General features: G+C 42.1%; 2 protein-coding genes across 3 annotated transcripts in view; one reads left to right on the top strand and one right to left on the bottom strand.

Moving 5' to 3' along the window:
• The first annotated feature begins 275 nt into the window (after positions 1–275).
• Positions 276–22,065, top strand: LOC111952276 (BTB/POZ domain-containing protein kctd15-like). The gene is made up of 5 exons (XM_023970828.2): positions 276–1,019; positions 2,751–2,926; positions 3,552–3,696; positions 15,041–15,343; positions 17,535–22,065. The coding sequence occupies exons 1-5, from the start codon at positions 993–995 to the stop codon at positions 17,691–17,693; spliced, it is 810 nt and encodes a 269-aa protein (XP_023826596.1). The 5' UTR covers positions 276–992; the 3' UTR covers positions 17,694–22,065.
• Positions 20,887–25,507, bottom strand: part of LOC111952692 (transcription initiation factor TFIID subunit 4-like) — a 34,457-nt gene continuing 29,836 nt past the window's right edge. For both annotated transcript variants that reach the window (XM_023971589.2, XM_023971590.2), the window contains exons 14-15: positions 25,114–25,236; positions 20,887–22,305 (exon numbers count right to left, since the gene is read on the bottom strand). In XM_023971589.2, coding sequence (XP_023827357.1) covers positions 22,144–22,305; positions 25,114–25,236 — 285 coding nt within the window. In that variant the 3' untranslated portion in view covers positions 20,887–22,143. The remainder of the gene's footprint in view (positions 22,306–25,113; positions 25,237–25,507) is intronic.

Here is a 25,507-nt window from a genome sequence, read left to right as displayed (position 1 = left end):
TAAAGTAACAGATGACCGTTTGTAATCAGATTACATGTAACTGATGTAATCAGTTACTCCCCAACCCTGGCAATTAATGTCTAGAGCACTGGTGCAAAAATTGACATTACAGTTTTTGGAATCTTTCTGAGCAATGGAACGCAAATTGGTGACCATATGGCTAGATCATGCACTGCAGTGACCCATTTTGGTGGATGAATGATACCAATAGACTACCAAACTGAGCTAGTGTTTGATGGGTAAAACGTATCTGCCTGCAAGCGCTCGGGGCAAGCATCTCCATCTACTAGCGCGCAATAACTGAAATGGCACATTTTGCCTAAGGCGGTTTTTGCTATGGCATAATGCATGACGATAGACGTAATTTGGCTTAAATTCCAGGGAGATGTTTGATGTTAAAATATAAAACTATTGGGGAGAGAGACGAGAACACTACAGAACTGAGAGGACAGTTTTATTTAAGAGCCTATCATTTAATAGTTTTATGGACATTCACAGTATCCCTTTTATTAGACATTTTATCAAAACGTTACATGTATGTTTTTTTGGGGACGAACGTAGCCAATTTTCACACTCCTAAATCCGATGAGGGAGTTCTGACAATTGGGAGCAAGATTAAACCGAACACTGCTACCCATGCAGCAGACCAGACTGCTCTCCGTTGGAATAAAACTGCGATGTTTTTGGTAAAATAAAATTTACTTGTGAAATAAGAAACAGTAGATCTCATTTTCATCTTGAACCGAAATGAGGCGAGATAGAAAAGGCTGCTCTATTATAACGTAATCCTTGCCCTGTAGGCGTTTGAATAGCCCAGAGCAAGAATATTTCTAGCCCTCTTCTTATTTAGAGACGGACTGGTTTTCTTCTCATAAAACTCGACGGTTTCATCATATCAGAAAAGGAAAGACCCGGACAAAGACAGATATACAGCAAACGACGACCAAACTGGCATAAAACAGAGATACAATTGAAAGGGATAAGAGATTCCTATGTCTTCTCTATCCGTGTCCTCCCAGGTAAGGACGCAATTTGTTTCGTTTGTAGTTGTTTTGGGGGGGTAGGCTAGTCTGTCTGACAAATTGAATTTTAAAGACCGGGACGCTCTAAAATCCTTGCGTTGGTGTAGATTTCCCGGGATTATCCCCAAAGTTTTCAAACATTTGGACTCCAAACGCCAAGAAAAACTAGCCGCCCGTATTCGGATACTATTGGATTGTGCCAAATGTATTTGTAATATTCTAGTGGAACGGAAGCTTCAGTGACCTGATAGAATCACCGGAACGCATCTGATCTAAAATGTTTGAAACGGTGGATTCAATTTATTGAGATACTGTAGTTTCTATTCGATTCAAGATACGGTAAAGGGGTCGATGGAACTCAGACGTTCCATTGACCACATTGGTGCACATTCAACAAATCGGATCTAGCAAAGTGGATATTTGTCATCTGTCATGATTTATGTGTTGTAACAGACCCAAAATGGGGTTACTTAAATCCAATTTGGATATATTTGGCTGTTTTCGCTGCATAACATTTAGAAGTCCCTTTTCAGGTTTAGAAGCTATATGCTAACTCCCGTTCGTATAATCTGGTTAGCATAGCTAGCATTCGTTGATGTAGTCCTCGTTTTTAAAGGTGCTACACATATAATTAAAATGTGCATTGTAATTTCAGAAAATGTCCATAATATATCTGCCTCTAATAGTGGAATAATAATGTTTTATAGTATTACTTACCCGCCAGTGTTGTGATTGGCTGTGATATTCGCCTATTGATTTCTCCAGCTGGAGCAGCACCTAGTTGTCAAACTGGGAAAGCTGTTCTGATTTATTTCCTGGTTGCTAAAATTCTTCACTGACATTTTGTGAAATTACAATGCAAGAAAAATCTATAAATCCTATGTGTAGCACCTTTAACTGTAATGCAGTTGATTGGTGATGACATGAACATGTGTTGGGGTTGACATCCATATTACAAACATTATACTCCGATTTTCACTTCAACATATTATGAAATACACATATGAACAATAGGCAAATTTTGCTAGGGGGCAATGAGGAGATTCGCCCCCCCCTCCCCCTCCCCTCCCCCCATTGACCTCTATACCGCATCTTGATTGAATTAATGTCTGAAATAATATGCTAAAGAATGTTCAATTTCAAAATATGAGGGGAAAGTATGCAAGTGTTAAGTAGATTCTCTGCAATATATTTTTTTCACTTGGTTTTATGGCCAGAAATGTGTGTAAAAAATAAATTAATAATTGGATTTCATAAAATACTGGTTTCTGACTATGCAGAGGAGACAACACCCAGGAAATCTAGTGAGAACTCTGTGTGCTCTGCTCAGCAGCCCCGGGTATCTTGCCCCTGGCAAAACATTGAATGAAGTTCACCTTTTTATGGTTCAAAGAACCTCTTTACAATGGAGAGACTTGGTGGGGGATGGTTGGTTTAATTAATCCAGAAGCTGCACTTGCCCAGTGCCCTGGGGTCATGAACACCCTCTGCTTATGAATATTGTATTCATGTTAATTGGGGAATGCTGAGGCTTATGTATCTCTCAAACAATTTGATTGGCTGCGAGCCCAGAGTCATACACCTCATTTGCTATTGCTTCACGTCATTACACAATCAGTAGCCTAACTTCAATAAAAAGTAGACTTCTCACTACATTTCACTTTACTCAGGGCAGATGCAGTACACACTTCTATAACAAATACTATCTCTTTCCATGTGTTCCTGTAGGAGGGAAGAAGCATGTCCAGGATGTCTATGAGTCGTTCTCCAGTTTCTCCAATGAATGCCCAGGGCATCCCATCACCGGCCCAGCTGACTAAAGCCAACGCCCCGGTCCACATCGACGTGGGAGGACACATGTACACCAGCAGCCTGGGTACTCTCACCAAATACCCAGAGTCTAGGTAAGAGTATAAGGCCATAAAGTAGCACCACCATGGCAATGTGAATAATTTTCTCATGGAAAATAATGTATTATTGATTCAATACTAACTTTTTTCCTACTGACTGTGCATTATGACTGATACGTTATTCAATTACTTCTAGAAATCCACCTAGCATCGTGTTGAAACGCAAGCAGCTTGGCATCCATGATAATTGGTCTGAGAGCAAGCAAATACAGAGAGAGGGCAGAGAGAGAAAAGAAAAGAGTAGATTTTAATTGCTTTTTGGAAGACAAAGAGCGAGTGGAGAAGGCTGAGCTGTCTGGAGCTGTGAGGTGAGACTCCTGCTGGAAGAGGAGAGGACCACCTCAGGCATAGGGGAGAAGAAAGATGAGTACTGTGCAGTTGGCATCGATTTAGAGGGGGAGAGCGAGAGAGAGAGAGAGAGTGTTGTATTCAAACCAGTATGTGATTCCGAAGTCGTAGCCCACTTCCTGCCTAAAATGTAGGCCTACATGACTTACATCACTCTCAAGGAATGATCAACTACACTAGAAACAAGTTTTACGCATCACTAAACATACTTCAAGTACTACTTGTTTCATAGTATTAATCTAGAGCTCTTAACCATTGTCTTTCTCTCCAGAATCAGTCGTCTGTTTAATGGAACAGAGCCCATTGTACTGGACAGCTTGAAGCAGCACTACTTCATAGACAGGGATGGAGATATATTCAGATACATCCTCAGCTTCCTCAGGACCTGCAAACTACTGCTCCCAGAGGACTTCAAGGTACAGTTCACAATCCAGGAGGACAACACTTGTCCAAAATAGCTCACATCTCACCAAAAGACTAAAATAGGCCTAATACATTACTTTACTTATCACCCGAGCATAGTTCAACCAAACCAACTTTGTTACTTATGCATAAACTTGCCTGAGGCATGAAGACTTGTTTTATTTCTGAGCTAATGCCTAGGCTAACACAGTCTATTAACCAGGTATTACTTAATTTCCCAACATTTTTTTTACACATACAAACTTATACCCATTTCAGACCGCAGATGTGGTATGTTACCTGTAAAAATATAAGGCAATATTTATATGACCCCCTTTCAAACAGCTCGTTATTTACCACTTGTTGGCGGGTATAACCCTTTTAATAATACAGTGCATTCGGAAAGTATTCAGACCCCTTGACTTTTTCCACAATTTGATACGTTACAGCCTTATTCTAAAATTGATTAAATCTTTTTTTACTCATCAATCTACACACAATACCCCATAATGACAAAGCAAAAACAAGTTTGAGCGCACTGGAGCAGGTTTTAATCAAGGATCCGTCTACTTTGCTCCATTCATCTTTCCCTCGATCCTGACTAGTCTCCCAGTACCTGCCCCTGAAAAACATGCCCACAGCATGATGCTGCCACCACCATGCTTCACTGTAGTGATAGTGCCAGGTTTCCTCCAGACGTGACGCTTGGCAGTTCAGTGTTGGTTTCATCAGACCAGAGAATCTTGTTTCTCATGGTCTGAGAGTCCTTTAGGTGCCTTTCGGCAAACTCCAAGTGGGCTGTCATGTGCCTTTTACTGAGGAGTGGCTTCCGTCTGGCCACTCAACCATAAAGGCCTGATTGGTAGAGTGCTCCAGAGATGGTTGTCCTTCTGGAAGGTCAATTCCTTTGACCTCATGGCTTGGTTTTTGCTCTGACATGCACTGCCAACTGTAGGACCTTATATAGACAGGTGTGTGCCTTTCCAAATTATATCCAATCAATTGAATGTACCACAGGTGGACTCCAATCAAGTTGTAGAAACATCTCAAGGACGATCAATGGAAACAGGATGCACCTGAGCTCAATTTCGAGTCTCATAGCAAAGTGTCTGAATACTTATGTAAATAAGGTATTTCTGCTTTTTGGTTTTGAATAAATTAGCAAACATTTGTAAAAACCTCTTTACTTTGTCATTATCACACAGACCCAATACCTATATTTTGGTTACAGGGTCTGGGAAAATGCAGGAATCATGACTAGGTCTTTAGGTGGCTTTTCATTTTTTTGCCATTTTTTTATTTTTATTACCCCCTACCCATTCTAGATATACAAAAAGCTGGTATGAAAATGCAGTCTTGGTAAATTTGTGGGATTTTGTTCTGTGTATGAAATAATAGTGTCTCTCACAGTGATTTCAGGATGGTTATGCAAACCCCAACATGACCGTAAAGTCATACAAATTATCCTGCAGTACCCAGAAACACATCGTTAGCTTAATTCTCACGGTGTGCCACTATAGGCACTCAGTGTGTGTAAACTGCAGTATTCGAACACTTTAATCAGTTATCCATTATGCCTTGGGCTTCTACAGGGGCCAGTTCTGCATGGCTGGAAGTAGGGGCATTGTGTGTTTTGCTAAATTGATGTGTGTGTGTGCATGTGTAAATGTGTGTGTGTGTGTGTGTGTGTATCCTTCTCTGTAGTTAGTGTAGCTGTGTTATTCTGTGCTTTGCCCAGGATGACTAAAGTGCCCTGCAGATAGAGCCCTCTTTTTATAAAACACATCTATCCCTCGCTTCAAGCCTATGAAGGGAGGGGAGCTAAGGAGGCAGGCTTTGATACAGAGAGGAGCCTGAGGGGTCAGCAGCTCTGTGTACGCCTGTTGTCAGAAGCAGTATGGCGCAAAGGCAGATAGAAGCAGCTCTCTCTGTTTCACACGCAGTAATTCTAAACAGAAGTTTGTGTGTGTGTGCACATCTATGTGCTGCAATGCTGTCATAATATAGGGCATGCAAGGGGATGATACAGGGGAGAGTGAGATGTAAAGACACGTCTTCCCTTTCAAAAGAAGATTGCAGTATAACTGCAGTATGTTGCAACTACTGCACCCCAAATATTATTATTATTATTATATTTTTTTACTGCAGTAATTGTGCAGTATAACTGCCGGTCAACTGCTGTACACTGCAGTTATTCTGCAGTTATTCTGCAAGTCCAAAATACCAGTCGACTGCAGTTACTGCACTTTTACAGCAGTTTTAAAACTGCAATCTTTGTTTGTGTAAAGATAAACATTTGGTTTACACTATGAGACTAACAGAAAAGTCACTAGCCTATGTCAATATACTCTAGTAAAGTTTAGGCTTCCTTTTTATTGGTCAGCTTGTTGAGAAATGAATATCCTATTCCAAACACTCTGGGCCAGTTGGGGGAAGATGGATCCCAAATTCAAACAACCAGTAGGCCTATGCTACATACATTTTGAAAATAAGTTATTATTATAATAATGCAACAAATCAGAACATTAAGCTTCATGTTGATAAACTACGTTTTTTCTTCACATTCCAAGCGCAGCAATGCATACAAGGCAGTAGGTTACGCATCAAATGTGTGAAGACTTTGTAAATACCTGGATTTCTGCATAAATTGGTCATCAAATTTGATCTGATCTTCATCTAGGTCACAACAATAGACCAACACAGTCTGCCTAAACTAATAACACACAAACAATTATATGTTTTCATGTCTTTATTGAACACACCGTGTAAACATTCACAGTGCAGGGTGGGAAAAGTATGTGAACCCTTGGATTTAAGAACTCGTTGACCCTCCTTTGACAGCAATAACCTCAATGTTTTCTGTAGTTGCGGATCAGACCAGCACAACGGTCAGGAGGAATTTTATACCATTCCTCTTTACAAAACTGTTTCAGTTTAGCAATATTCTTGGGATGTCTGGTGTGAACTGCTCTCTTGAGGTCATGCCACACCAATCGGGTTGAGGTCAGGACTCTGACTGGGCCACTCCAGAAGTTGTATTTTCTTCTGTTCAAGCCATTGTTGTTGATTTACTTCTGTATTTTGGGTTGTTGTCCTGTTGCATCACACAACTGCTGATGTGCGGACAGATAGCCTAACATTCTCCTGCAAAATGTCTTGATAAACTTGGGAATTCATTTTTCCTTCGACGATAGCAAGCTGTCCAGGCCCTGAGGCAGCAAAGCAGCCCCAAACCATGATGCTCCCCCCACCATACTTTATAGCTGGGATGAGGTTTTGATGTTGGTGTGCTGTGCCTTTTTTTTCTCCACACATACTGTGTGTTCCTTCCTTCCAAACAACTCAACTTTAGTTTCATCTGTCCGCACAATATTTTGCCAGTAGCGCTGTGGAAAATCCAGATGCTCTTTTGCGAACTTCAGAAATGCAGCAATGTTTTTTTTGGACAGCAGTGACTTCTTCCGTGGTGTCCTCCCATGAACACAATTCTTGTTTAGTGTTTCACATATCATAGACTCGTCAGAGATGTTAGCATGTTCCAGAGATTTCTGTAAGTCTTTAGCTGACCCGCTAGGATTCTTAACCTCATTGAGCATTCTGCGCTGTGCTCTTGCATCGTTGCAGGACGGCCACTCCTAGGGAGAGTAGCAACAGTACTGAACTTTCTCCATTTATAGACAAGTTGTCTTACCGTGGACTGATAAACGTCAACACTTTGAGATAGTTTTGTAAACCTTTCCAGCTTTATGCAAGTCAACAATTCTTAATCTTAGGTCTTCTAAGATTTATTTTGTTCGAGGCATGGTTCAAATTTTGTGAGTTAAAAAAAAATAATGTATAGGGCAAGGCAGCCCTAACCAACATCTCCAATCTCGTCTCATTGATTGGACTCCAGGTTAGCTGATTCCTGACTCCAATTAGCTTTTGGAGAAGTCATTATCCTAGGGGTTCACATACTTTTTCCAACCTACACTGTGAATGTTTAAATGATGTATTCAATATAGACAAGAACGTTTTTAAAATTTGTGTTATTAGTTTAAGCACACTGTTTGTCTATTGTCGATGAAGATCAGATCAAATTTGATGACCAATTTATGCAGAAATCCAGGTAATTACAAAGGCTTCAGATACTTTTTCTTGCCACTGTATGAAATAACACATTTTTATTGACTGTGCACCCCCATACACATTTTATATTGCATATGTGGTGTTTGGGTCCACTGGACACGAGGGTAATAAAAGTGTGGGTGAAAACAAGTAAAAATGAGTGCCATCACTCTGTCTTCCTCCTCGCTGGGCCTGCTGTTTCAACATAGCACCAAGAACCTGTCTGTCTCCTGCTTTTCTCACTCTTTTTACCCTTTGTAGTGTGTTAAAGTACACAATCTCTTGCTGGAATCTGCACAATGCTATTATAATACATTATTTTGATACATTGTATAAAAAAAAAAGGTATTTTCCCACACTACCCCCACCAGGTGCAAATTGTGGGAGAGACACAACAAATAGAGTTGCTTGTGTGGCTCCTTACCACAATCAATCAGAATGGCAAAAATAATCTCTGCTCAGAGGGCCTTAGAAATTATTTTTGCAGAGAGAGAAGCTAGTGTGGAAGGAGCATCTTCCAGCCTGGAAGATGAAAAATGTTCATGTCTCAGTCAATTTGGAGTCTGACAGTTGGAGGATGAGATTGACCCTCAGCCAGTCCCAGGACCAGCCCGTCAGCAACCAGCTCATCAGCATTCTGCAGGAGGAGAAATATGGATGTCAAATTTTGTTGAAATTGAATGGTCTTCTTGCCCAAGGAATGAGCCACCCCGCATGGCTGCCAATGCGATAAGGATGCAACCAAGGCCGACGTGGATGGCGGTTACTCAGGTGCAGGACATAAAGTCTTCTTTTGAACTGTTCATCCCAGACACCATCCAGAAAATCATTCTGAACTGCTTTAATTTGAAGGGAAGGTGTGTTTTTGAAGAGAGATGGAAGAAGATGGACCAAAGTCATTTACATGCATACTTTAGGGTACTTATCCTTGCTGGTGTTTTCAGATTTAATGGGGAATCCCCAGAATCCCTGTGGGATGCAGAAACTGGCAGAGAACTTTTCAGTGCAACAATGTATCTGGAAAACTTCCACATTATTTCCAGGATTATCCACTTCGATAACCAAGACACCAGACCAGCTCTGCGGTTGAAAGACAAGCTAGCTGCAGTGCAGGCCAATGTAGAACAAGTGGGTGGACCGTCTTCCCCTGTTTTACAACCCTGGGCCCAACATTACTGTTGATGAGCAGCTTATGCCAGTTAGGGGCCGCTGCCCCTTTAGGCAGTACATACCGTCTAAACACGCAAAATATGGAATCAAGATCTGGGCTGCCTGTGATGCTGCTTCATCATATGTGTGGAACTTGCAAGTGTATACGGGGAAGCCAGATGGAGGAGCCCCTGAGAAGAACCAAGAGATGCGGGTTGACCTGGATGTGACACAGGGACTCCGTGGCCACAACATCACATGCAATAACTTTTTTTACTTTGCACAAGCTGGGACAGGAGCTCTTCAAAAGGAAGCTGACAATGGTAGGAACAGTATGAAAAAACAAGCCAAAGCTCCCACCTTAGCTGTTGAATACACGGAACAGGCCGATCAATTCCTCTAAGTTTGTGTTCACGGCCGACATGTCCGTAGAGCCAATGGCAAACATGGTACTCATGAGTACGCTGCATAGGGATTGGAGAATCTGTGTCCAGGAACATAAAAAAACCTGAAATCATAATGGATTACAATGCTACAAAAGGAGGGGTGGACAATTTAGACAAGCTGGTGACTGGCTACAGCTGCAAAAGAAGAACCCTACGCTGGCGACTTGTGATATTCTTCAACATCTCGGCGTACAACGCGTTTGTCATCTGGATGGCGTTGAACCCAGATTGGAACAGAGGGAAGCTCCAGAGGAGATGACTCTTTCTCAAGGAGCTGGGCAATGCATTGGTAAGACCTCAAATCCAGAGGAGGCAACACAAGGACTCCAGTTTCTGCAGTCATCGTGAGGAGGATTCAGGAGGAGGATGCTGGTGCCCCATCCGCCCGACCCACAGAACCAACAACTCCAATACCGGAAGTAGGTGTGAGTGTTGTTGCATGTGTGTGTGTTTCTGACTCTCTTACCTTGGTCTGCTCTAACTATATATGTGAGTGAGATATTAGTAAAATTCCTGGACTAAGTGTTTTCATCATTCTAGATTTATAGACGGTAGCAACAAGAAGTGCTGTGATATGTGTGGACCCAAGAAGGACAGGAAGACACAGTACACATGCATCGTGCAATAAATACATTTGCAACACACACACAGTATAACTCTGTCCCTCATGTGGTGTGTAGACCGGCCTTAATTTGAGTTCAATGGGGCTCATTTATCATTTCCGTAAAATTTGTCCTTCCAATTTGTTCAGTTTACAGCAATAAACATCAATAGTGATTAAAACCTTGTTTTTATTTATATATGTTCAAGATAAACATGATTTATTCCACCCATGTCTTGATTATGGGGCGGCAGGTAGCCTAGTGGTCAGAGTGTTGGGCAAGTAACCGAAAGGTTGCTGGATCGAACCCACAAGCTGACAAGGTAAAAATCTGCCCTTCAGCCCCTGAACAAGGCAGTTAACCCACTGTTCCCTGGTAGGCCATCATTGTAAATAAGAATTTGTTCTTAACTGACTTGCCTAGTTAAATAAAGGTAAAATATATATATTTTTAATTATTAAAAAAACAGCGCTTTTAATTGACAAATGGGATCTAGCAGAGGTAAATGGTAAATACTAACTATGTATGCTGTCTATATTGCTTGCAACTGATAAGTCAACATCTAAGTATTTTTACGTAAATTGTTATGGCTGTATTATTTTAAAAACCCAATAATGTTGTGGGTCTATCAGACCCGCGAACATCGGGTGAATAACAAAAACATGAGCACCACACAAGGGTTAAGTATATGTTTTCAAAATGCATACTGCCTCCAGCTCATTGCGAAGAGGTGTGTGACGCACTGATGAAGCCTGCCTTCCGCTGCTGTTGGATGCCGCGTTCAAAACAACTGGGAACGTGTAAATCTCAGACTGTTGTACGTTCTAGACAACTGGGAACTGGGGGGAAAACAAGCACAGACTGGGGGGGGGAATAGTTTTGAGCGGTCATCCATTTCGGTATTCCAACTCGGGAACTCGGGCCTCTTTCAATTTGTTTTGTTTTGTTATTAACAACAAAAAGTACATGGGGGAACGTATGTGGTAAGTATGTATGTGGTTAATATATATATATATACTTATATACAGTGGGGCAAAAAAGTATTTAGTCAGCCACCAATTGTGCAAGTTAAAAGATGAGAGAGGCCTGTAAAGTTCATCATATGTACACTTCAACTATGACAGACAAAATGAGAAAAGAAAATCCGAAGAATCACATTTTAGGATTTTTAATGAATTTATTTGCCAAGTTATGTGTGGAAAATAAGTATTTGGTCACATACAAACAAGCAAGATTTCTGGCTCTCACAGACCTGTAACTTCTTCTTTAAGAGGCTCCTCTGTCCTCCACTCGTTACCTGTATAATGCACCTGTTTAACTTGTTATCAGTATAAAAGACACCTGTCCACAACCTCAAAGAGTCCACTCCAAACTCCACTATGGCCAAGACCAAAGAGCTGTCAAAGGACACCAGAAACAAAATTGTAGACTGCACCAGCTGGGAAGACTGAATCTGCAATAGGTAAGCAGCTTGTTTGAAAAAATCAACTGTGGGAGCAATTATTAGGAATGGAAGACATACAAGACCACTGATCCTCTCCCTCGATCTGGGGCTCCACGCAAGATCTCACCCCGTGGGGTCAAAATGATCACAAGAACGGTGAGCAAAAATCCCAGAACCACACGGGGACCTAGTGAATGACCTGCAGAGAGCTGGGACCAAAGTAACAAAGCCTACCACAGTAACACACTACGCCGCCAGGGACTCAAATCCTGCAGTGCCAGACGTGTCCCCCTGCTTAAGCCAGTACATGTCCAGGCCCGTCTGAAGTTTTCTAGAGCGCATTTGATGATCCAGAAGAAGATTGGGAGAATGTCATATGGTCAGATGAAACCAAATAGAACTTTTTGGTAAAAACTCAACCCGTCGTGTTTGGAGGACAAAGAACGCCATACCTACTGTGACGCATGGGGGTGAAACATCATGCTTTGGATGTTTTTCTGCAAAGGGACCAGGACGAGACGATCCGTGTTAAAGAAAGATGAATGGCCATTTATCGTGAGTTGATGTGAAAACCTCCTTCCATCAGCAAGGGATTGAAGATGAAACGTGCTGGGTCTTTCAGCATGACAATGATCCCAAACACACCCACGCCCGGGCAATGAAGGAGTGGCTTCGTAAGAAGCATTTCAAGGTCCTGGAGTGGCCTAGCCAGTCTCCAGATCTCAACCCCTGAAAATCTTTGGAGGAGTTGAAAGTCCGTGTTGCCCAGCAACAGCCCCAAAACATCACTGCTCTAGATAGGAGTGTCGCATAGAATGGGCCAAAATACCAGCAACAGTGTGTAAAACCTTGTGAAGACTTACAGAAAACGTTTGACCTCGTGTCATTCAACAAAGAGGTATATAAACAAAGTATTGAGATAAACTTTTGTTATTGACCAAATACTTATTTTCCACCATAATTTGCAAATAAATTCATTAAAAATCTTACAATGTGATTTTCTGGATTTTTTTTCTCATTTTGTCTGTCATAGTTGAAGTTACCTATGATGAAAATTACAGGCCTCTCTCATCTTTTTAAGTGGGAGAACTTGTCACAATGTGGCTGACTAAATACTTTTTCCCCACTGTATATACACACACACACACACACAACACACAGTTGAAGTCGGAAGTTACATACACTTAGGTTGGAGTCATTAAAACTCGTTTTTCAACCACTCCACAAATGTCTTGTAACAACATATAGTTTTGGCAAGTCGGTTCAGGACATCTACTTTGTGCCATGACACAAGTACATTTTCGCAACAATTGTTTACAGACGGATTATTTGACTTATACTTCACTGTATCACAATTCCAGTGGGTCAGAAGTTTAGATACACTAAGTTGACTGCAGAAAACTTATGTCATGAGTTTAGGAAGCTTCTGATAGGCTAATTGACATCATTTGAGTCAATTGGAGATGTACCTGTGGATGTATTTCAAGGCCTACCTTCAAACTGAGTGCCTCTTTGCTTGACATCATGGGAAAATCAATAGAAATCAGCCAAACTTGGTCTATCCTTGAGGATTCCAAAATCTGTCCACGTTCATCTTTACAAAATAGTAGACTATAAACACCAGACCACGCAGCCATCATACCGCTCAGGAAGGAGGACTCGTTCTGTCCCCTAGAGATGAACGTACTTTGGTGCGAAAAGTGCAAATCAATCCCAGAACATCAGCAAAGACCTTGTGAAGATGCTGGAGGAAACCGGGTACAAAGTATCTATATCCACAGTAAAACGAGTCCTATATCGATAAACTGAAAGGACCGCTCAGCAAGGAAGAAGCCACTGCTCCAAAACCGCCATAAAAAAGCCAGACTACGGTTTGCAACTGCACATGGGGACAAAGTTTGTACTTTTTGGAGAGATGTTCTCTGGTCTGATGAAACAAAAATAGAACTATTTGACCATAATGACCATCGTTATGTTTGGAGGAAAAAGGGGGAGGCTTGCAAGCCAAAGAACACCATCCCAACCGTGAAGCTCAGGGGTGGCAGCATCATGTTGTGGGGGTGCTTTGCTGCAGGAGGGACTTGTGCACTTCACAACATAGATGGCATCATGAGGCAGGACATTTATGTGGATATATTGTAGCAACATCTCAAGACATCAGTCAGGAAGTTAAAGCTTGGTCGCAAATGGGTCTTCCAAATGGACAATGACCCCAAGCATACTTCCAAAGTTATGGCTTAAGGACAACAAAGTCAAGCTATTGGAGTGGCCATCACAAAGCCCTGACCTCAATCCTATAGAAGATTTGTGGGCAGAACTGAAAAAGCGTGTGCGAGCAAGGAGGCCTACAAACCTGACTCAGTTACACCAGCTCTGTCAGGAGGAAGGGACCAAAATTCACCCAATTTATTGTGGGAAGCGAGTGGAAGGCTACCTGAAACGTTTGACCCAAGTTAAACAATTTAAAGGCAATGCTACCAAATACTAATTGAGTGTATGTAAACTTCTGACCCACTGTGAATGTGATGAAATAAATAAAAGCTGAATTAAATCATTCTCTGTACTATTATTCTGACATTTCACATTCTTAAAATAAAGTGGTGATTCTAACTGACCTAAGACAGGGACATTTTACTAGGATTAAATGTCAGGAATTGTGAAAAACTGAGTTTAAATGTACTTGGCTGAGGTGTATGTAAACTTCAGACGTCAACTGGTGTGTGTGTTCAAACATACACACACTTAGAATTCTAACAGCTTTTTTTGTTGGTAGAGTGTTAAATTGTATTCAAATAGTTCCTCCAAAAAATTGTAAGGTAAGAAAATGTTCTGTTTTGTTTGTAAATGTATTTGTTTAACTCGTAGGTAAGGAATCCAAGCAGCACATCTCTCCATAATGGTCTAAAATCTGAAATGTTCAATGAAGACAATGCCAAAAAAGATGCAACACCGTTTCTGGGTGGTCATTACAAAATGTACAATTCGAATGCATTTTTTTTTGTTTTACTTCATATAGTTGTTGGCAGGATAATATTTATTAATCTTTTGAATAGAAACTTCCTTACTTAACAAAATGATGTATGTGGCAACATCCAACCTTTTCCCCAACCGATATTGTCAATAAAACCAAAAAGGCATGACATAAGGTATAGATAGATACAACATCCTGTTGAAACAAGGATTTATTTCTAGAGCTCCAAATTCCCGATCTGAAGATCACTAATGTCATGAGTTTCCAGTTGTCTTGAAAGCAGCACAAGATGCTCTAGCAGCAGTGCTTGCGCTTTGACAGATTTTCCGCTCACAGGCTCTGTATCTGTATACTGTACGCGTGTGATAAGATACTGTGCATAACGAATATATTGTACACACACGCAAATTTAATTCCACTAAATTATGCAAATGAACCTATGGACTGATAAACATGACCAGTCAAATGTATTTCCATCAATAGATGTTTCTTATTCTCCTTCTCTTATTCTCCTGGACAGCTATTACCAGCTAATGGAAACCCTGGTGTTCATGTATTCATATGTGTTTGTGTATGCTTTCTTGTGTTTGTGTGTTCTTGTGGGTATGTATCCTTGCTTATGTGTTTCTACTATGACAGGACTTCCCCCAGCTATACGAGGAGGCCCGCTACTACCAACTGACACCCATGGTCCGCGAGCTGGAGCGCTGGCAGACGGAGCAGGAGGGCCAGAAGAGACCACCCTGCGAGTGCCTGGTGGTCCGAGTGACCCCTGACCTGGGGGAGAGGATCGCCCTCAGCGGAGGGAAGGTGCTCATCGAGGAGATCTTCCCCGAGACTGGAGACGTCATGTGTAACTCTGTGAATTCCGGCTGGAACCACGACCCCACGCACGTAATCAGATTCCCTCTCAACGGCTACTGCAGGCTCAACTCAGTTCAGGTACGGACAGTGATATAATTGTAGTTCTATAGGTCAATTCTGTTCTGATGTGGATTCAGGTAAATGCCACTGAGCATACCAAACATTAGGATTAACTTCCTAATATTGAGTTGCACCCTCCCCTTTTGACTTAAGAACAGCCTCAATTCGTCGGGGCATGGACTCGACAAGGTGTCGAAAGCGTTCCACAGGGTTCAAGAATGGTCCACTGGCCCACGTTGACTCCAACGCTTCCCATAGTTGTCAAGTTGGCTGGATGTCCTTTGGGTGGTGGACCGTTCTTGATACACACGGGAAATTATTGAGCGTGAAAAACCCAGCAGTGTTGGAAGTTCTGGACACAAAACTGGTGTGCCTGGCACCTACTACAGTACCCCGTTTCACTTAGTGCCTTCGGAAAGCCCCTTTGACCTTTTTCCACATTTTGTTACGTTACAGCCTTATTCTAAACTTGATTAAGGTCTCCAAGAACAGTGGCCATCATTCTTAAATGGAAGAAAAAACAAACAATTTAATACATTTTAGAATAAGGCTGTAACCTAACAAAATGCGGAAAAAGTCAAGTGGTTTGAATACTTTCCAAAGGCACTGTACATCTTTTGTCTTACCTATTCACCCTCGGAATGGCACACATACACAATCCATGTCTCAATTGTCTCGAGGCTTAAAAGTCCTTTAACTGGTCTCCTCCAATTGATCTACACTGATTTGAAGTGGATTTTACAAGTGACATCAATAAAGGAGCATAGCTTTCCCCTGCATTCACCTGGTCAGTCTTAATGTTTTGTGTACACCGCAGATCGGGTCATCCAGCAATGCTGAAGACTGAAAGTAAACTCTGTAACATGGCAGACTGACTTACTTCAGTTACTTTGCAAACCCAGTTTAAAATGTTTAAGTTCTTAATAGGCTCAACTCAGTTCAGGTGCAGTGATGTAGTTACAGGTCAACTCTTAGTTCTTATATGGCTCCTGGTCAACTCTATTATACATACTTTTGGTCACCTGCTCGTCGAACATCTCATTCCAAAATCATGGGCATTAATATGGACTTCGTCCCCCTTTTGCTGCTATAACAGCCTCCACTCTTCTGGGAAAGGCTTTCCACTAGATGCGGGGACTTGCTTCCATTCAGCCACAAGAGCATTACTGTGGTCGGGCACAGATGTTGGGCGATAAGGCCTGGCTCGCAGTCGGCATTCCAATTCATCCCAAAAGTTTTCAATGGGGTTGAGGTCAGGTCTCTGTGCAGACCAGTCAAGTTCTTCCACACCGATCTGGACAAACCATTTCTGTATGGACCTCGCTATGGACATGGGGGCATTGTCATTCGGAAGCAGGAAAGGGCCTTCCAACTTTGTGGCAACAGTTTGGGGAAGCACAGGATCATCTAGAATGTCATTGTATGCTTAATGCTGCAGCATTAAGATTTCCCTTCACTGGAACTAAGGCGCCTAGCCTGACCATTATTCCTCCTCTACCAAATTTTACAGTTGGCACTATGCATTGGGTCAGGTAGCGTTCTCCTGGCATCCGCCAAACCCGGATTCGTCCGTCGGACTGCCAGATGGTGACGCGTGATTCATCACATTTCCACTGCTCCAGAGTCCAATAGTGGCTAGTTTTACACCACTCCAGCCGACGCTGCTCGACTATGGAAACACATTTCATGAAGCTCCCGACGAACATTTCTTGTGCTGACGTTGCTTCCAGAGACAGTTTGGAACTCGTAGTGAGTGTTGCGTCCGAGGACAGTCAGCTTACTCGGCGGTCCCGTTCTGAGCTTGTGTGGCCTACCACTTCGCGGGTGAGCAGTTCCTAGACGTTTCCACTTCACAATTACGGCACTTACAGTTGACGGGGCAGCTCTAGCAGGGCAGAAATTTGACAATTACTTGTTGGAAAGGTGGCAATCCTATGACTGCCATGTTGAAAGTCACTGAACTCTTCAGTAAGGCCATTCTACTGCCAACGTTTGTCTATGGAGATTGCAGGGCTGTGTGCTCGATTTTATACGTCAGCAACGGGTGTGGCTGAAATGGCAGCATCCACTAATTTGAAGGGGTGTACACATACTTTTGTGTATATACTGTATAGTGTATAAGGAAGAGGGTATAACAATAGCGTACTCGGCACTATAACTTATGTCAAATGTCTAAAGACCCTGTCTGACTCTCCTGTGCTCCCTGCAGGTTCTGGAGAGGTTGTTCCAGAAGGGCTTCAGCGTGACGGCGTCATGTGGCGGCGGCGTTGACTCCTCACAGTTCAGCGAGTACGTCCTGTGTCGCGAGCTCCGCAGGGGTCAGTCCATCGGCACCACCATCCACATCAAACAAGAGCCTCTGGACTAGGTTGGGAGGAACAGAGGGACCCGTGAGAGATCAACACGTCCGGTGCTGATTTTCGAGTCCTATTTACACAACTTTAACAGTGAAAAACACACAAGGACTCTTCATGCTTGGGAATATCATTTGCCAGTGGCAATGTAGACTGGACTAGCAAGATGTGAGAAGGTTGTGATTCTATTGAGACTCAAAGACACTAAAGGGATCCTCTGAAATGAGTCTGTCTGAGGTGAGCTCATTAGCTCTGTTTGTATGGAACTCTTACTGCTGCCATTTCCAACAGAGATACAGTATCTATCAGGATCCACGTGAATCGGTCCGTCACTTCTGGGCTGTTGACAACTAGGAGGAAATAGCTCTAGAAATATGGTGCTCAATTCCAGGTTTAACTAGGGACTCCCTACTGGTATGACCAATGACCTCCGCTTCAGAGACATTATGGCTGCGTTTACACAGGCATCCCAATTCTGACCTTTTGTCCAATGATTGGTAAACTATAAATGCAGCCAAAAATGGCCATGCCCTACCACAGGAAGAACAGAACATGTCTGTGTTTGCCTCATTTCCTGACGACTTCCTACCCAAGATCTGAATGTAATTTACTGTAATGTGTAGGTATTTGTTCAATTAAATGTCAAATGGACAATATGGGGTTTCCAATTTTTATATATACAGTACCAGTCAAAAGTTTGGACACCTACTCATTCAAGGGTTTTCTTTATTTGTACTTTTTTTACATTGTAGAATAATAGTGAAGACATCAACATTCTGAAATAACACATATGGAATCATGTAGTAACCAAAACAAGTGTTAAATATTTTATTTGAGATTCTTCAAAGTAGCCAGCCTTTGCCTTGACAGCTTTACACACTCTTGGCATTCTCCCAACCAGCTTCATGAGGTAGTCACCTGTAATGCATTTCAATTAACAGGTGTGCCTTGTTAAAAGTTAATTTGTGAAATTTCTTTCCTTCTTAACGCGCTTGAGCCAATCAGTTGTGTTATGACAAGGCGGGGTATACAGAAGAAGGCCCTATTTGGTAAAAGACCAAGTCCATATTATGGCAAGAACAGCTCAAATAAGCAAAGAGAAACGACAATCCTTCATTACTTTAAGACGTGAAGGTCAGTCAATCTGGAAAGTTTCTCGAAGTGCAGTTGCAAAAACCATCAATGATGAAACTGGCTCATGAGGACCGCCACAGGAAAGGAAGACACAGTTACCTCTGCTGCAGATGATAAGTTAATTAGTTACCAACCTCAGAAATTGCAGCCCAAAGAGTTCAAGTAACAGACACATCTCAACATCAGCAGTTCAGAAGAGACTGTGTGAATCAGGCCTTCATGGTCAAATTGCTGCAAAGAAACCACTAAAGTACACCAATAAGAAGAGACTTATTTGGGCCAAGAAACACGAGCAATGGACATTAGACTGGTGGAAATCTGTATTTTGGTCAGAGTGCAAATTTTTGATTTTTGGTTCAAACCGTAGGTGAACAGATCTCTGCATGTGTAGTTCCCAAGTGAAGTATGGAAGAGTGATGGTGCGGGGGTGCTTTGCTAGTGACACTGTCGGTGATTTATTTATAATTCAAGGCACACTTAACCAGCAAGGCTACCACAGCATTCTCCAGCAATACACCATCCCATCTTGTTTGCGCTTAGTCCCACTATCATTTGTTTTTCAACATGACAATGACCCAACACACCTCCAGGCTGTGTAAGGGCTATTTAACCAAGAAGGAGAGTGATGGAGTGCTGCATCAGATGACCTGGCCTCCACAATCACCCGACCTCAACCCAATTGAGATGATTTGGACCACAGAGTGAAGGAAAAGCAGCTAACAAGTGCTCAGCATATGTGGGAACTCCTTGAAGCTGGTTGAGAGAATGCCAAGAGTGTGCAAAACTGTCAAAGACAAAGGGTGACTACTTTGAAGAATCTCAAATATAAAATATTTGTTTAACACTTTTTTGGTTACTACACGATTCCATATGTGTTGTTTCTTAGTTTTGATGTCTTTACTATTATTCTACAATGTAGAAAATTGTAAAAATAAAAACCTTTTGAATGAGTAGGTGTCAACTTTTGACTGGTACTAATGTAAAACTTTCCTGACAAATGTTCATGATGTGAAAACTGGGATTTTGGATGTGTTAATATGGTGCACATTTCACCGATTTGTATAACTGCAATTTCAGTTAATATTTAAGGTATGTTTGCTTACGGAGTCAATATTCTTTCGTTTGTACAGTCTGTATTTGTAACTGGTTTTGGCAGTTTTGACTAATCTCTCGTGGACAGCCAAGTAGCTTGGAGATTCTGGTTCTGGGTTGCAGAGATTCATAAGACTCCAAAGAGGCAAACTCAACCTGGCACAAAGTGCATTCAGACCCCTTGACTTTTTCCAAATTTTGTTAACGTTACAGCCTTATTCTAATATGGATCAAATCGCCCCCCGCCCCCCTCAATCTACACACAATACCCCACAATGAAAACAAAAACAGGTTGTCTCATAGCAAAGGGGAATACATGTAAATAAGGTATGTTTTTATTTAATACATTTGCAGTAATTTAAAAAAACCTGTTTTCGCTTGTCATTATGGGGTATTTTGTTAAGATTGAGGAGGAAATTGTTTTATTTTTAGAATAAGACTAACGTAACAATGTGGAAAAAGTCATAGGGTCTGAATACTTTCCGAATGTACCGTACCATCAAAGAAATCAGGCTATTTGTACTTTGTCACTTTCTTTAATTTTTTTTGCAAAGGTACAAACAATAGTAAAATTGCATCGCCTGAAATGCGTCAGGTTTGAATACACAGATAGTAGGAAATATAAATAGTCACAAAAATGTGTCCTTCAACAGATGGTACTGTAGCTAGGTGCCAAGACCCAGACTCTTAACACCACAGCTTTATCTCAATGATCAATTAGAACTATATAAACAAATGCTTGTTACTGTAAAAAATACATTTAAAGCATTAAAAACCTTCAGTCATTCCAAAGTCAAACTGGGGGAAAAAAGCGCTTTCGACCCCCAAAAAATGAGCAGTTGTATACAATTAGCATTAGAAAAATACTTGCTTGATCGCTACGACAGATCATTTTGATGTTGATCAGAATTAAAATAGCAAAGCACTCTACAGATCTTGTTGCGTGGTGCTGCAAGAGACTGACTTTCCAGGTGAAAAAAATTAAAATAAATCCTGGATGGAATTTAAGGTCTTGAGAAGAAAATTATAGGAATGGTGCTCAATAGGACATTGTTTGTTGAAGTCTTTATTTCATTAGCCTGAGTGAGTGTGTAAGAGAGCCCAGCTCCCTGTTCTGTGCTGAGCTTGAGTCTGAATAATAATATCTTAAAATGGCTACTGGTAATTTATCTAGATTCACGGTCTACAATAGGAGAGACAAGTCTATGTATGAACCGAGTTGGCTCTTTACACACACACACAAAAAATATATAATCTTATGTTTCACTATTCTGCCATAATACCTATCAGACATGCTGCGCAGTAATATCGTAATATGAACCCTAAACCACCGTGTATACCAGCCAAACCTGGGTCAAATTAAGGTGTGCTTGATTTAGCTTGGCGTTTGCATTTAATGGGACTATTCCATTGGTTCTACTGTACCAGGCAAACTAAATCGAGCACAGCTCAATAACTTGAAAGTATTGGACCCAGGTCTGGAACTAGTAAGTACTGTATGTATTTGTTGTTTTAAAATGAGACATCACAGTACTCTGTACATTTATCTGACAATAGATTTCTCTAACATTCACTATATGGTGTGGTGAATTAAAACCTGTCGTTTTTTCAAACTCAGTACTTACTTGTATGGTACATAAAATGCAAACATTATCTTTCAATTTGAAATGGTTCCTTTTCAATGTTTGGAAAATCGTAGATAACACAAGTGTTTGTAGGTTTTGATCTGGAGAGCACAGATCCTACCCAGGGTGACCAAACAAACCTCTTGACAATCCGGTCAAAACTATCTGTGGTGTGACGTAACATCCTTAGTGAGTAGCCATTGGGCTAAAATAGCAAGGATCCTGACATAAATCCTACAACTGTAGGTTTTTGTTTGAGAATTACGCAACGGATCGGGACAGACTCAAAAAGGCACCTCATCAGGTACATAGCATAGAGTCATGGTAAAAAAACGAGTGTGTGCCCGCCTGCCAGCTTCGAGGCTCTCGGCATTGTAAAGGACACAGCTAGTGAATGAGACTAGATTTGATGTGAGAACAAGGGGCTGTATGATCAGGGGGCAACGTTGGGGTGGCGTGGGGTTGCTTAGCATCAGATTAGGGGGATATAGGATAGTGTGGTACGGGAGTGTGTGTGTGTGTGTGTGTGTGTGTGTGTGTGTATGAGTTGGGGTAAAGGGGAAACTTGTCACAAATTTGTATTAGGTGAAGTCCAGAACCCTGGGGGACTCCACTACTTCAGGAGAGCCTTATAGAGCAGTAAGGACCGGGATGTGGCCCTCTCCTGCTCCAGGCAGAAGATAAAGTCCCTGAGATTGACTCGCGTGATCCGCTGACGGAGCTGTTGGCGGGAGGAGGTGGCTGTGGAAGAGCCGGCCCCTGAACCCAAAGCAACCTGAGGAGAAAGGGATGGCATGACAAAAGTTAGATCTGCTAGTAAATGATTTAGGGTTGTTTCAAGTGACTTAAAATATGTGTTGGCGATATCCAGCCTGTGTGCCAAAATCGAGGCTCAAGCAATAGTAATGCAGGCAGGGGGAACAAGCGATGTGGTCTAACCAGAGAAATGTCAATTCACTGTCACCTGTCCTGTCCCACTCACTATTAACCTTTGATAGCCCAGGCTTGTGTGCACGTCACCACAGTTTCATACAAGGTGTATGTACAGCTTGAGGGAAACGGTCACACCCTCACCGTGCACACTAAATGCCATGTTCGCTCCATTTCGGGACAGCTCCAACAAACTCAAAGAGCAGCAATTACCAACCTGATATCATACAGTGTGGGTTGAGTTGATGCTGTGTGGTGCACACTACTGAAGTATCCTGAGGCTTGTTTGATGGGGTGACAAAATTGTACATGTCTTAGTGAACTCCGTGACATTGGGCCTAACTGAATAGCCCTGTAGTGTATCCTGGAACTGATAGGCTACAAGCCAGTCAGGGGTTCCTTAACTGGGGCCTGGTGGTGACAATGGGTACATTTCATTATCGGTGCTCAAGGAAAAACATTTGGGAACTAGAAAATGTCTGTTTTATGAAATGGCCATTTTGTGAACCAATGGTGGTTCTTATTATGTAAAATGAGTTTAGTACCATATTCTACTTCTATGTGCCGAGAGCCTGAGGGGGGAGCTGACACTGGAGGATAGGAATGAGGCTCCAGGTCCATACAGGAACACAATCAGAGCATTATACAGCTTAACAGCCTGCAGGTGTGGTAACCTCCTGCACACACGCGCCACACACACGGGTGTGTACTCCATACTGGCACAATGAATGCCCAACATTACACACTCAGTGGAGACACTCCAATCAAGCGTGATGGGAAGCACGAGATCACCGTTCCGACTCAAATCAGTCAAAGATCCCCGTGTGATATAACTCTGACCGGTCTGATCATTCAGGACACCCGTTCACATTAGGCATGGAAGTTGGCCGTGGATAAATAACCTTTCTCTATTGAGAAGAACGTATTACAAATGTTATTTAGTTCTTAAAAAGGCCAAATTCATTCCGATCAGATCCGCCTTATAGCGGGATGACATTAAACACTACTGATTGAGCTCCTGAAAATCTCCATTTAAAAAAATCTGACTGAGCTGACAAATGCAATCTTTGTGAACACAAGGATTGCCTTCAAGGTGCATAGTCGAAAAGGGGCGATCGGATTGAATCCCGGCGTGAAATCTTGTCTCCAAGCTGCCTGCTTTGTAACTAATCTGTATATGAATACTGTGCAATGAGTGTGTAGATTTCCACTAGCATCTTTATATCCATTTTACAAACTAGCATGCAAAGTAGCTGATGAGGGACTAGCTGGGTAGTTCCCCAAAATGAGTGCCTTATGCGTCCCTTTGATATTTTAAGTAGAAATTGTGCACCGATATTGAATTTTAAAAACATGTTATAGTAAGAGAAGTGTAACATGAATAAATAACTGCTAAAGTGCCATTTTGATATGTCCCTCTGTGTTTTCGCCATCATTGTAAAGCCCTAGTTACTTTGTTGCTTTGACAGTCATTTCTGAAGATGATGATTTATTTACAGCTGTCCCTCATTTTAAGGTCAACCCTGTTATGTGAACTGAACTTTCATTTTAATATGGTGAAACTTCCTTTTCAAATATTTTTCTCAAAAGAAACATTGGACATGTAATTGTCAAATCATAGTGTAACAGCAGGTGAGCTGGTTCTACTCTTTTTGGCCATTAGTGTTTAGTGGTGGAAAACTGAGCGGATCTGCATAACAAGTCAACCTTGTTACCCATAGATAGACAGGCTAGACACTTGAACAATTTCATTTTTTGGGAAGCTTGCATTCAATTGCCACTCCCTGTTGCACACAACAAGCTTCCATTCACCCTGTCACAAGGGGATTTATGTCTGATTAAGATGACAGTCGACCCTGTTACTTTATTTGGCACTTAATAGGCACTTACTATAGTATTATTTATTTTTTAATCTCTTGATGGGAAAACATGTTTATAATGAATTTGAAAATGTGCTCTTTGACACAGTGTTAAGAAAAATGATTTACCGACTTCTCAAAAGGCACCCAGAATTGTTGGAACGACCCAGCTAACTACCTGGCTAGCTAACTACACAACTGACCAACAAGCTTGCTAGCCGTTCAGATGACTTCACCATGGCAAAGTTTTATTACACCTTCCCCTCCCTAAAATGTTCCCTCTAAAGCTTGCATTCCCTCCCTCTCCTAATCCCGGGCTCTCTCCCCGCACAGAGCCCTTTGTCTGGGATCGCTTTGGGGAGAACTCAGGGCTGGATGTGGGAGGGGGTGATGGGTGTGACCGAGGCACCCATACTGCAGCCGCCCTAGGCTGTGTCCCCCCCCCTCAGGCTCATTTCTGCAGAGCTGAAATCTATGGCTCCTCTCAGGGGGTGAGAGGAGAGGGGGTAGAGCAGTGCCGACACCCACAACAAGCCTAGAGGCCCACGCTGACCCCCTTCACTCAACTCTGGTCACATTCACTCTGCTCTCTGCTGGATTGGGAGAGTGCTGGGGGATGTGCATTGATGACAGATGTACGACTGTGAGCAAAGAAATCCACACTTTCTTTTTTTTATATATATATATTATATATTTTTTTCCCGCCCGTAATGTGATGAAGAGTCAGAGGGTGAAAGTCATTGGAAAATGAGGATATCAGCACCGTCATACTGCCACATTTTAGGGCCCCTTACCTCTGTGCCCGATGTGGAGCCCCCTGGCGAGTCCATCTTGCGTTTCTTGCGGGGACCGATGGCCGCTAGGGCAGTGAGGTTGGCTTCACGCTGCCGGATCTGGGCCTGCTCCGCCTGCTGCATCTAAGAGGGGAAAGAGAGAGCCACACGCATTTATACTTCTCCTGTCTGATTTACATCCCGAAAAGGATCAATCAGTGGTGGCATAACAGCTGGAATGGAGACAGTTGTCATCTACAAAAAGAGAGATGTGATACAGAGCGAAGAAGTACAGTAGCCTTATAAAACGGCACAGAGAAATCATACAGGACAAACCCCTCTAATAGGCCTATTCATTGACCACAACCATTTCATATTATTGAGCTATTATCATCTGCCATGAAAACAAATCCTT

Source organism: Salvelinus sp. IW2-2015, linkage group LG26, assembly GCF_002910315.2.
Source record: "Salvelinus sp. IW2-2015 linkage group LG26, ASM291031v2, whole genome shotgun sequence".
In the NCBI taxonomy this organism is placed as follows: domain Eukaryota; kingdom Metazoa; phylum Chordata; class Actinopteri; order Salmoniformes; family Salmonidae; genus Salvelinus; species Salvelinus sp. IW2-2015.
This window is presented reverse-complemented; position numbering and strand designations above follow the sequence as displayed.

What these genes read in the sequence shown, in the direction of transcription:
- LOC111952276 (XM_023970828.2), top strand. Translation starts at nt 993, where the DNA reads ATGTCTTCTCTATCCGTGTCCTCCCAG. An exon ending in CTCTATCCGTGTCCTCCCAG is followed by an intron (nt 1,020 to 2,750) that starts GTAAGGACGCAA and finishes GTGTTCCTGTAG; the next exon opens with GAGGGAAGAAGCATGTCCAG. An exon ending in ACCAAATACCCAGAGTCTAG is followed by an intron (nt 2,927 to 3,551) that starts GTAAGAGTATAA and finishes CTTTCTCTCCAG; the next exon opens with AATCAGTCGTCTGTTTAATG.